This window comes from Palaemon carinicauda, chromosome 44 (genome assembly GCF_036898095.1).
Source record: "Palaemon carinicauda isolate YSFRI2023 chromosome 44, ASM3689809v2, whole genome shotgun sequence".
In the NCBI taxonomy this organism is placed as follows: domain Eukaryota; kingdom Metazoa; phylum Arthropoda; class Malacostraca; order Decapoda; family Palaemonidae; genus Palaemon; species Palaemon carinicauda.
The window spans coordinates 46,505,451-46,518,526 of NC_090768.1; the positions used below are offsets into that span (position 1 = coordinate 46,505,451).

A 13,076-nucleotide genomic window follows, 5' to 3' on the forward strand; every position below is an offset into this window, starting at 1 on the left:
CCATTTCTTCAGAAATTTTCGTCTTTGACTTCCAGTTATTTTGCTTATCAAGTGTGCAATCTAGACTTCTGAAAACATTTCCCCACAATGCCGGAATGGCAGTCAAGATTATTGTTTTGTATTCCAAAATAGGATACTTGGTCAGGAATTCCAAGTGTTTAAAATAGCTGAAGGATCATCTTTTTATGCGTATGCTTTTTTAAGAGCTAGGATGATGTTAAATTTACATGTCTAATGAGGTTTGTGCATTTGTATATGGTTTCCTAATCTTCAGTATTGGATGAAGAACTTTTAGTTAAAATGATGATTGCATTTATCAAATCTTTTTGATGGTTGAGAAATATGCGTACACTAGTTTATGATAAGATAGACAAGTAACTAAATAAGCAATTATTACATATGTTGATTAAATTGCCTGATAATTATGTAGAGCATAAGTACCAAGGATAGTGATACAAATACAAAGCTTTTTTTCATTTTATTGATCTGTCATAATACCTTTTGGGAACTTAAACTGAAACTTTTCTTTATTTTGACAATGACAAATTTCTTAACATTCATTTTATTGATCTGTCATGACACCTTTTGGGAACTTAAACTGAAACTTTTCTTTATTTTGATCATGACAAATTTCTTAACATTCATTTTATTGATCTGTCATGATACCTTTTGGGAACTTAAACTGAAACTTTTCTTTATTTTGACCATGACAAATTTCTTAACATTCATTTTATTGATCTATCATAATACCCTCTGGGAACTTAAACTTTAACTTTTCTTTATTTTGACCATGTCAAATTTCTTAACATCATTTTATTGATCTATCATAATACCTTTTGGGAACTTAAACAAACTTTTCTTTATTTTGACCATGAGAAATTTCTTAACATTAATTTTATTGATCTGTTATAATACCTTTAGGGAACCGAGACTGAAACTTTTCTTTATTTTGACCATGACAAATTTCTTAACATTGAAAAGATGGTGCAGACTCATGATGAAAACTCAGTATTACATAAGAATGTTATTACTTTTGAAAATTTTAAGAACGTTGATACAGTACTAAAGAAAACTTTAAGGCTAATCATCAGACATATTAGCGGCCAAGAATCTGATGGAATGTGGTTCCTTTGTAGCCAACATTAGAAGAAGCTGCATCCACAAATACGATGTACATTCTGTAAAAGAAATGGTAAACTGATGCAGATAACTATTTTTGCGCTCATCAAGTCTGTAAATACACTGATATATGCATGTATATGTATCTCTAAATGGCAATGACTGGCATTATTTTAAATGGTTATGGAGTGTGTTAATATCATGGTTGAGGAGTTGAATTATTTACAACTGACTTCAGAAAAAAATAAAAAACAAAAGGAAATGTGAGTACTGTAAATTACCATCACCACTTAACCAAAAATACTGTAACTACTGTATAGAAGACACCAGACAAAATATTTACAAATTTTATTACTGTTCCTCCTCTTTTTAAAAAGGCCTGTTGCAAGAACAGACCTGACAAATTCCGTATTAATGACGGTGTGAGTTCACATCATTTTTGTGCCATTTTGATTTGCCTTTGCCTGCATCCCCCTACAGTATTTGTACCTACATCCCCTTATGTTGTCTTGTGTGCATTTTTGGCAGTATGCTTTTGTAAAGTTTTGACTGGGTTTTCTATATAGCTTTGCGATTTATATTGTTAACGCCAAATTAAACAGTATACAGTACAGCATTTTGACAATGGCCCCAAGATGATCAAGAAAAATGGAAAAGTGATGATAACCCTACGGCTACAAAATTAATTATTGTGAAGCATGATCAAGGTATGCATAAGGGAACTCTGGCAAAAATACAATTGTAGAACACTGACGATTTGCACAATCCTAAGAAAAAATAAAATACGGTTCCGTATTCTAGACCACTTCAAGAACTTGCTTCTCCTATGGATTAATAAGAAGCTATTAGCAGGAGATACGATAACTGAAAACATAATGGGAAAAGGCTGTATTTTGTATGCTGCCCTTTGGTAATTGAGCCAGGTACATCAGAAGACCAAGAATAAGGAACATTCAAAGGAAGCCATGGTTAGTTTGAAAACTTCAAGAGAGCTGTGGCTAATTTGAAAACTTCGAGAAAACTAGTATCCATAGTGTTGTGCAACATGGTGAGACTGCAAGCTCTGATGTTATGGCAGTAGAGGCATTCAGACCTGTATTTAAAAGGTTTGTGGATTCTGATTATTACATATAACAGCAAGCTTTTAACTGGGAAGTCCCATTCTATTTTGAAAGAAGATGCCCAAGAGGATGTTCATTACAGCAAAAGAGAAGAAATTTCCAGTCACAAGCTCATGAAAGACCGTCTAACCCTGCCATTCTGTGCTAATGCCAGCAGGGATTGCATAATAAAACCTTTTCTGGTGTATCACTGATCTTTTTATGGACAATACTGGGTCACATTTTCATACGATTGAAAAAACACAGACAAAAACAGTTGTCTTTAGATATGTTCCAAAAAATATAAAATTCAGTTATTAATAGTGAACACCATCATGAGAGAATACCCAAAATTCTCATGGAAGGAGATTATCCCTCCAAGCAGTAACACTATTCCCCCTCTCATCTCCCATATGCAAGCCACGACTTTCCTCAAAGGTAAAATGCAAGTTAATTTGTAAATATTTTCATTTTCTTATAGTGAATTATTAATTAGAATTCACTTTGATGATAGGGGTTATAATTTCTTTAAATAACACTGAAAATCTTTTATGATCGTGTGGAACAACGCATCGAGTGAATTCCATTTATTTATGGGAAAAATTGTTTTGGTTTAAGAGTATTTTGGGTTGCGAGATTGCTCCTGAAATGGATAAAACTCGTATACCGAGGTACCACTATATTTATCAGCCACATTTTTTCTAATTTGTATGGGGTATGTCTTAGTAAGTAGTGCCAACTGTATTATTATTATTATTATTATTAATTGCTATGCTACAACCCTAGTTCGAAAAGCAGGATGCTATAAGCCCAAGGGCCCCAACAGAGAAAATAGCCCAGTGAGGAAAGGAAACAAGAGAAAATAAAATATTTTAAAAACAGTAGCAACATTTTTCCTAAATAAACTATAAATACTTTAACAAAACAAGAGGATGAGAAATTAGATAGAATAGTGTTCCCGAGTGTACTCTCAAGCAAGAGAACTCTAACCCAAGACAGAGGAAGACCATGGTACAGAGGCTATGACACTACCCAAGACTGGAGAACAATGGTTTGATTTTGGAGTGTCCTTCTCCCAGAAGAGCTGCTTACCATAGCTAAAGAGTCTTTACTACCCTTACCAAGAGGAAAGTAGCCACTGAACAATTAGTGCAGTAGGTAACCCCTTGAGTGAAAAAGAATTGTTTGGTAATCTCAGTGTTGTCAAGTGTATGAGGACAGAGGAGAATCTGTAAAGAATAGGCCAGACTATTCTGTGTATGCGTAGGCAAAGGGAAAGAACCGTAACCAGAGAGAAGGATTCAATGTAGTACTGTTTAGCCAGTCAAAGGACCCCATAACTCTCTAGCGGTAGTATCTCAATGGACGGCTGGTGCCCTGGCCAACCTACTACCTACAAAGTCATTACCTTTATGCTGAAATGACTAGATGGTTTATTATACAGTATGTTATGTATAGCGAGTATACACTCATATGTAACAAGAAAAAACTATACGCTTAGCTAGCAAGCAAAATGAATATATGAGCAAATATAAGAGCAAAACAATATACTACAAAGTAAATGAGCAAAAATAAGAGCAAAACATGAAACTATACACAAACTTGACAATAACTGTAGAAAAGCAACTATTGAAATGAAGAAAGGAAACATAAGTGTGCTTGAGTGTTACTCTTAAGCAAAAAACTAAAGGCTATGGCACAGTTTAAGGTTTCAGCACATTGGTTACTATATAATGTTACCCTCTGGTGTAAAGCAACTACATCAATAGTGGTTATTTTCAAAAGCCATAATATGAATCAAAATAAAGTGTCCCCATATATACTAACCTTAATGGACTCCCAGTATCTGTAGTTTTGTGCACATTATAGGAGGGTATTTGAGATTTCCTGAATTATCTAGAGCATAGTTTTGGAATTTAGCGCACTATTCATGATATAATTTAGCAAAATGCTTATCAGATATGCTTATCATATTTGTCAATTTCTTTTATGCTTTAAATTTATCACATCTTAGTTCCATCAAATGCTGTCAATGACTCTTTAGTTATGATAGCATATAACTTATAATCATCCATTTACTTAATCCATTTTTAACTGTAATTAGAAAAATTCTCTACGTACTAATCAAAACATGACAGGTGCACCATAATCCGAGTAGTGTATGCAGACTAGACAGCAATACCATGGGTCACTATAATTTTTTGTAAAGACAACCATGAAGGATTAGTAATTTAAGTCTCTTGTAAGATTTGAAATGCAATAATGATCTGTGTGCTCCAGAAAATTCAACAGAAATACAAACAAATGTCTTCTACATGATGGGAAAAAAAATTAAAGCTTTTAAAATTGAGGACTCATGGCCAACTAGCACACTGATTAACAACCAAATGTTTTATGGTCGGTTGTTGTTTTACATCCAATAACAGCAGGAGGTTGCATCACAAATAGTACATGATGTATTCTGAAAAAAATAAAATTTTTCTTCGTACAAAGTATTAGCATATACAGTAAAAGTTTCTACTAAACTATCAACGTTAAGCTAATTCAAAGCAAACCATACAATAACTACATATCAAACAGGAAATTCATGCTCCCATTAACAAGACTGAAAATAAAGCAAAACTAAAATACGCTATTATGAAAATTCATGCACAAATAAAATTAAAATCTAAAATGCATTCCACTCAAACATAAGGTGCCAAGTGCACTACAAAGAAAACGTTTTACCAATATTTCCCTACTTTCTTCAAATAATATTTACAGTAAAACAAAGTTACTTTTAACCATCTAAACCTTTTCTACTGGATCACCCTTCTCTTGTGTCTAACATTGCACATCAGCTACTTGATGAAAAGAGAGAGGCAATTCAAAATACCAAAGCCAAATAGTGGTAAATCATAGCACCCCATATTACACTACTGTACAGTATACAAATATACTCTATATAAATTAAGAAACACTCTCAACTATTACACAGTAGGCTACCTGTCATTGGGAATACCCAAGGTCTTCTCCACCAAAGCAAAAATCTTGGCACTGATGACCTTGTTTTCTTCTACGCCAAGCTTTCCAATGCTTAAAAGCTGAGCTGATCCACATGGTTCAGTTGTACCTCCAAATGACATGAGCTGGTCTGGGAGTATACGAACTGTCACATACTGAAAACCAAAACAAAAAAGTCGTAAGTACAAAGACATTCCACAATGCTTCCTAAGAAATTAATAAATTCAAGATTTCAGGAAAATCAAATTTTTATGCAAATATATTAACATACCATCAAATCACCAAATGCTCTTGTAATTCAACTTCACGATATCAGAATAGAATAATTAAATTCTTCCTCTTCCGCTGCTATACCCCCACCCATCAACCATATACTGTACCGAGATGTCAGTGGAGGACAAGGAGTCCCAAGAATATACATTAACAAAGAATGCTATCAAAATTAGTTTCATAACATTTAACCTATCATATCATCTTTAAGGTGGAGATATTTGAAAAACTGATATTTTGATTTAGTATGCAAAATCATCCAAAGATTTCAATCTCTCTTGAACTAAAGGAAACAGAAATCAATTGAGTACAACACAGGGTCTTGGGAAGCAGCATGAATCATTACCTGTACAGCTACAAATATATACCTCGTGATCAGTAAATTCCTTGACGTTGAAATTTTGATTTAATGATTTTTTGTTCAATAATTAGCTTTTTTCTTTATTCCTTTCATTATTTTTCAACATAATTAGTGAGTGCTACATTTCTAAAATAAAATTATTGGTGAAATTTCACTGACCTTTGGATAGGACAGTATGGGAATATCACTGTTTGAAAGATTGAAAAATGATGAAATAAGAAGAATGGCAGGTGTAGAGAAGATTACTGAGATGGTAAGTGTGTCATGCCTGAGAAGGTGTGGGAACGTGTTAAGGATGGATGGTGGGGAGTGAGTGAGGAGGAAGGGACCTGTAAAAGGAAGAAAATCAAGAGGAAGCCAGAGAATTAGATGGCGAGATAAAGTGAAGATGATACATAGAGAGGAGGTTTTGTAGAAAAGGATGCCTTTGATAGAGGGCATTGGAAAGGGTGCATCAGGCAACCGATTCCTTAATGAAGGGATAACAGTGGGGAAGAAGTTATATTTGGATATGACAGCTCAGTATAACAACCGTATCGATTAAATAGTTTCCCCCTCTGACTTCTTATTGTTTACAAGAAATAGTAAAAGAGTAAGCAAGTGTAGTTTTTGTCTTATATTCCTTATAAGAATTACTGTCTTAGCTAGTTAGCCAAACATAGGCAAATAAGCATTTTCTATTTAGCTACTAACTTTAAAAATATCTTACAAAACTGCACAATATAACACATTAGCTAAAATAATAAAATAAAATGCATGGTTTACCATCGAAGAAAACTGCAAACAAAATATCGCTAACAGTATGAAAAACAAAATACGTAAAAGTGTTGGGGCGTAACCTAATTTGCTCAGATGATTATGTACATGGCACAATATTGGCCAATAGAGGAAACACTAACCATCACCGCATCCTTTGTAGTGTCCTGGAGGCTGATTGGATCAGTGAACATAGTCTACTGCAGTTCAGCATCCATGTTGTTCTGTTTGCTTTTATACATACGCATGAGACATCACTCTGCATCTTTATTTGTGTTGTGTGATGGATCACATACCCAGGTTATAGTTAAAGTATAAAAATATAATACGAAAGATTTTATAAATAAAATGCATGTCAAAATGAAAAACTTCCCTTTACAGTAATTCAAAGTGCTAACATACCTGCTCAGGTTTTCCAAGGCATGCGGCAACTTCTTTACTGAAGGCCAAAATGATATCAGATGTAACCTTTTCCTTAGGAATGTTTGTTGAAATCTCAAGGTTAGGCATGGTTCACTGTAAGGAAAAATGAACAAACAATTATTCAAACTATCAAATATTTTTAAAAAGTAATTTTTATTTTTCCTAATTATACAAACTTGAGTCCTTTACTTAGGAGAATAGATAACAGTGAAGCTGAAACACAGCAGATAAAACTATAATGAAGTGTAAACAAAAAATTATTCAAACTATCACATTTTTAAAAAAGTAATTTGTATTTTTGCTAATTACACAAACTCGAGTCCTTTACTTAGGAGAATAGATAACAGCGAAGCTGAAACACGGTAGTTAAATCTATAATGAAGCGTTAACAATCCCCCACCTGTGGCTCACGGACAACTCACTTTGATGAAAGCCTGGAGGAGAGCTGTATGTACCAAGTTCGTACTCAACAGAGTTGTTTCACGACTCACAAGAGACCAAGCACTTGCAACTTCATCAGCAAGTAGGATGCTGCCCTCTTCCTTTTTACCATCTTCAGTCTGAAGTCTTCTAGATAGATGACATCCTAGCAGCGAGCGAGACATTCTTGTTTCCCAGTCTTGGCTGACCAGTCGTACTGAGCCTAATGAGGCATCACTGCCTTAGCAGGACCAGACCGTGTTAGGGATAAAGTTACGTTTGATTTGTATTTAGATGGGTGACCACCTGGGGATATCAAGGCAACATATGATTCAGGGAAATGAATGTTCAAGTCACAGGGCAACTGTCACATTCTGTGCCATGTAGGCCCTGCCATAAATACACAATGTCCTGAGCTCCAAGGCCAGTCTTCGTCAGGGACTCCACAAGTTTCGGGACCAGATAGCAAAAAGGGACCCTCCCCCCCATCCTCGAGTTTCAATCAAAGCAGGTAACTTCACCTGACCGCCCTCCATGCGCTTATAATCTTGGAGACGGCCCTTAGCATACTGTATGTGTATTCATTCCCTTCAAGAAGAAGATTTGGCACTTCCTGCTCCTTCTGGAACCGAGCATGGAGACCAAGCACAAATACATGTACTGCTAGTCATGCTCTTGTCCCTCTCCCACACTGGGACATTCCTGAGGTGCTTTGGTGACGTCAAGCCTCCGATACATACCAAGAACGTATCTACTTATGAAGACGCTCGGAGTACGCTCTCGCCTCATAGAGGGGTGGAAGGTTCAGTATTTGAAATGTAGTACTGTACTAGCCAGGACATTGGCAGCTGTCTTTATCCCTCCCCCTCCCCTGGCATATTCCCAGGACTCTTTGGGAATGCCAACGTTTCAAAGAATGTCAGACACAACAGTAGTACCAAGAACGTATCCACTTGTACATTCTCTCCAAGTTCTCAAGGAGATGGATATCGTATCAGGAACATCACTTTTATAGAGAATATATTGTGCTACGCAGTATAGGTATCCGCACACCTACTATCATTACTCAATCTCCTACAAGACCAGACAATCGAAACTAGCTGTAAAATGATTACCTCTGTCCTTGTCATTTTCCTGCTTCGGAGAATTCCAGAGACAACCACCTTTAGGACAGCATAATATGGAGCAATGTAGGCTAATCCCTTACACTTAGTGATCGATAGAATCCTGATTCCAAAGCTTTTCGCAAGCACCCTCCCCAATCAAAACACAACTAGTCCATGTAAATAACTTGGACGCTGAGGAAGACTTAAGCAGAAGAACACTATTTCCTGACACCTGAGACCTCCGTAATGGAAGCTGCTTCCCAGCAACATCAAGCCAGTCCGGTACAGAATGCAATGGTACGAGGGCATGCAGCTCGGTTCTCACTGAGGAAGTAGACATCATAGGGTAAAAGTGAAAGGTACAAAGAGGTCTCCTCTTTCATTGATCAGTTACCGCTATGGGTCCAGGCACTTCAAGGATAACTTTTCAAAGATATCATCGCACTGTTAGCAAACACTGAAGAAGACTCCTGCAACTTACAGGTCCAATATGCTCCTCCAGACTCTTCCCCCCCTTGGAAAGGCTCGGACAGTGTGCCATCCTTTTGCCCTCAACCTGGGCTTTCAGGTAGAGGGATATACAGTAGTTGGTAAGTGGGAAGAAAGGAGCACAGAATTTCAGTAACTTCCCGGAGCTCCTACGAGCGGGAATGTGCCATTCAGGACATTAAGCAACACACTGACAATTTTGCAGACCTGCTTGCGGATACTACCGGAACTTGCTCCCTACTACCAGGAACAGGGCTTTACGGACTCCTATTTCTACTCATATGAATGGAATGCTGTCCAGTAGTCAACAGGGAACTGGCGACCGGTTACCCTACTTTGTTCCCCAGATGCCATTCAGGGCGGACATTGCTAGCATTGTACGGTCCATCTTCTTTGTCTGCATCTTTTCCCAGGAAATTTCAACCCTTGGGAGGCCGACCACTACCTACACACAATTCAAGGAGAGACTGACATCCAGCAATGTCCTCTACATGCCGCTGCAAGGTCCTCGATAATTCTTCAACGGCCATCTCCACCTCGCGCCAGAGTACAGTACTGTATACCCTTTATAAATGACGAAGATTTGTTTCGTGTAGGAACAAAATCAGTTTCAGGATGGAGCCAGTTGAGAAATAAACACAGGGTTGAGATCTTAGTCTTAAGGTAAACTAAGAATACCGCAGTCTAAGGGGGGAGATTCCCATTCCCCGTGATAGTTAAGGATACAGCTCCTAGGTTAGGTTAGGTGATGCTTTTGTGTTTGCTTCCCTTCCATAATATGTTTTTTCAGCCATAAATTCTGCAATTTTAAAATATAATTTAAAAAAATGCAAATTTCCCCATATTATTTTCATGAGAATAGTCAAAGTACAGAAGTTATAAATACTCCAAGAATACTTATTTTCAGTTGATATACGATATTTTAATTTATTGTAAAACTGGAATTCACCATAAGAAATGGACTAGTACCAACTAATATTGCATGGCATTTTTCTCAGTATGACTACGGTGTCAGTGACCTTAGATGTCAGGATGCTAGATAACTCATAATCAATCAATCACTGTATGACTAAAGGGGGCTGGGCACAATAACTTATTTATTGATCTATTAAAATGGGAACTATTTCATTGAGTAAGTCCACTGTTTATTTTTGAAAGACTGATGGTGGGTTACTACACGTGATATTTGCATCAGCTTTTGCCAGCTGTTTTGTATTTTGCATGGGTACAGTAATTATATCTTAATAGTGACCCATGGGAATGGTATGTGCAGCACAGCCATATACTGCTTGCCAGAACAAAAGAGCAGTGACATTATGTTTATTTGCAAGTGAAGCGAGCAATGGCGGAGCAAAAACCCATCTGAGGGACGTGACATGAATTACTATAAAGGTGATTATACTTTAATCTCCAGCCATTATTTACATGAACCATATAATTTCCCAACTGGTTATCTTATGTTTACTATGCATTTCATACCATTATTATTGCTACAAATCACTAGTTTTTGGCGTTTCCCCATCCAAAACTCCGGTACTGGGATCCCCATAATCTTTTATATAATGGGAGGGTAGGAAAACTCACAAACGGCTGGTTTACCCCAATATTCAATGCCAGAAATGGATAGAACACAATATAACGAGTTGAAACAGTGTATGGGTTCATGTATTTGGCTATAAGTTAATGTATCATATACTATATTTATCTTATTTTCTCCATTAGGAATATTGTACTATAGTAAATATTTACCCAATATTAACCAAGCTTTTTAGGTTAGGTTAAAAACCTTAGGTTTCAATGCCAGTAATATCATTATTAATAGCCAAGTCATAACCCTAGTTGGAAAAGTACTATGCTATACTGTAAACCCTGGGCTCCAACAAGGAAAATAGCCCAGTGAGGAAAGGAAAAGAAAACATCTACAGTAGATAGTAATTTCTGGCACCATCGATCAGTTACTTCTTAATGCATGTTGCACAAGTTTTCATGATTCTAACGATCCTTTGCAGATTATACCATCCTGTATGTAATACTATGTATGCAATTGATTCTAACAGTAAAGCCTTCTTCTTCATAAGGCTCAATACTGTACTAAAAAGTATCCTAGAAAAATTATTCCAGCTATGACCAGACTATGGAATGATCTTAATCGGGCAATTGGTGTAACTTCAGAAGTCCAAACTTGCAGCTAATGTTTTTATATTAAGCTGGCTGATATAAGTCTCTATAGTTGATAAATGAACTATCAATTTTAATGTTGTTAATGTTCTTGAAATATTGTTCATTATTTATCTTGTAGATTATTTGCTTATTTCCTTTCCTCTCTGGGCTATTTTCCCTGTTGAACCCCTCAAACAAGTGAGCTCTTACTCAAAACAGGGGAAAGCCTTGGTACAGAGGCTATAACACTACCCAAGAATAGAGAACAATGGTTTGATTTTGGAGTGACCTCCAAGCGAAAGAGTCTCTACAACTCTTACTAAGTGGAGGTCGATTACAGCAATGATTAATCCTCGAGTGAAGAAGTTTTTTTTTTTTTTTTTTTTATCTTAGTGTTGTCAGATGTGAGGAAAGAGGAGAATGTGTAACTAATAGGCCAGATTATTCGATATATGTGCAAAGGAAAAAATGAGCAGTAACCAAAGATGGATCCATGTACATATAGCGCATTGGATCCATCTTTGGCCGGTCTAAGGAAATAACTAGAGGAGCCTTTGTATATCAGCGGACAGTTTTACTAGAGATACTATCTCAACGAGTGGGCAGTTCAAGTTATGGTGTTATTAACATATCAATATTTATCGGTGTTTATGACTTTACAGTAAATACCAGGCTCTTCCAGCTAGACTTAAATGTACGAGATCAGATCGAGGACCTACCGTATAACTACTGGCTTACAGATGGTAATAAAAATTCTATGGGATGTGGCATGTAGTCAATACTGTAAATAGATGAATGAACGTACCAGCCAATAATTTCACAGCCTATCAGGAGAAGAACCTATGAAGTATGCCTTCAAGTTGTCAAGCAACCGGCAACGTGGTTACAAGAGTCTGTTTGTTGTTGTTATGTTGGCTTGGCTCTGCTTGACACGTTGACAACGGTCAACCTGACAGTGACAGGGTTGTCAGCCGGCTAGATCATTTTGCAATAGCTATCACAGTAAATTATTACATTAATTTATTTAAAGCAGTTGAGTGATGTACCTTCCATTTTAACAATCACGCCAAATTAGTTTTATAAATTGAATGGAATATAAATGTTCTCACTCTTACTGGCTATTACTATAATTAATGCCAAAGTAAAACACACTACTTCCCGATAACTTCAAAATTTCAGTGCCATTAAAATGATCATCCCGAATTCATTGCATATTGCCATTTTTGTTGACTAAGTCATCCTGCTAATGTATAGCGTATGGGGTTAGAGATCTCTTGCTTGAGGGTACAATCGGGCACACTAATGCAATCTTGTTTGAAATTGTCTCTCTTCTTGTTATTTTGAAGTTTTTATCCTCTTGTTATTGTTATTGTCAAGTTTTTATAGTTTATATGTGAAAGATTATCTTAATATTGTTATTGTTCTTAAATTTCTCTCGTAGTTTTTCCTTATTTCTTTTCCTCACTGGGTTATTTTCCCTGTTGGAGCCCTTGGGCTTTTAGCATCCTGCTTTTCCAACTAGGATTGTAGCTTAGCAAGTTATAATAATAAAAATAATGTGGCATTGATGACTTGCAACTAGCGTGCTGATTTGACCGCGATTGGCACGAACCGGCCAATCCCTTGATCGGAGCGCTTTTTATAATATAATGATAAATTGATTGAATTTCACAATCTTTTGACGTATTACTGTATTGAAACAAGTTTTGCTTTATCGTTGTTATATTACAAAAGACCTCCCTTTCTCTCCTTTTCCCAGTCAAAAGATTATTAGGGTACTATTTATGTACAATGTAGAAGAGAACTTTGGAGGAGTAATCTAAAAGTATGATTATCCAATCTTTTAATCCGACCTATTTCACAAGATAC

At 36.3% G+C, this 13,076-nt stretch overlaps 1 protein-coding gene across 4 annotated transcripts; it reads right to left on the reverse strand.

The window, feature by feature from the left end:
* Positions 1-889: 889 nt before the first annotated feature.
* LOC137634551 (macrophage migration inhibitory factor homolog) lies at positions 890-12,171 on the reverse strand. Of its 4 annotated transcripts, none has more exons than XR_011042528.1 (5): positions 12,013-12,171; positions 7,012-7,125; positions 5,205-5,377; positions 4,047-4,680; positions 890-1,178 (listed from the first exon to the last, which is right to left on the reverse strand). XR_011042528.1 is itself a non-coding variant. In XM_068367002.1 (4 exons), the coding sequence occupies exons 2-4, from the start codon at positions 7,117-7,119 to the stop codon at positions 1,097-1,099; spliced, it is 363 nt and encodes a 120-aa protein (XP_068223103.1). In that variant the 5' UTR covers positions 7,120-7,125; positions 12,013-12,170; the 3' UTR covers positions 890-1,096. The 4 variants fall into 4 exon arrangements, 1 of the variants encoding a protein (XP_068223103.1); XR_011042529.1 differs by having other exon boundaries at positions 11,927-12,085; XR_011042530.1 differs by lacking the exon at positions 12,013-12,171 and adding an exon at positions 11,946-11,970.
* Positions 12,172-13,076: the final 905 nt, after the last annotated feature.

Bases quoted from the DNA above. Each gene is read 5' to 3' on its own strand.
- LOC137634551 (XM_068367002.1), bottom strand. From the start codon at position 7,119: ATGCCTAACCTTGAGATTTCAACAAACATTCCTAAGGAAAAGGTTACA. The intron at 5,378-7,011 runs GTATGTTAGCAC...TTTGGTTTTCAG, and splicing joins GCCTTGGAAAACCTGAGCAG to TATGTGACAGTTCGTATACT. The intron at 1,179-5,204 runs GTAGCCTACTGT...TTTCTTTTACAG, and splicing joins TTGGGTATTCCCAATGACAG to AATGTACATCGTATTTGTGG.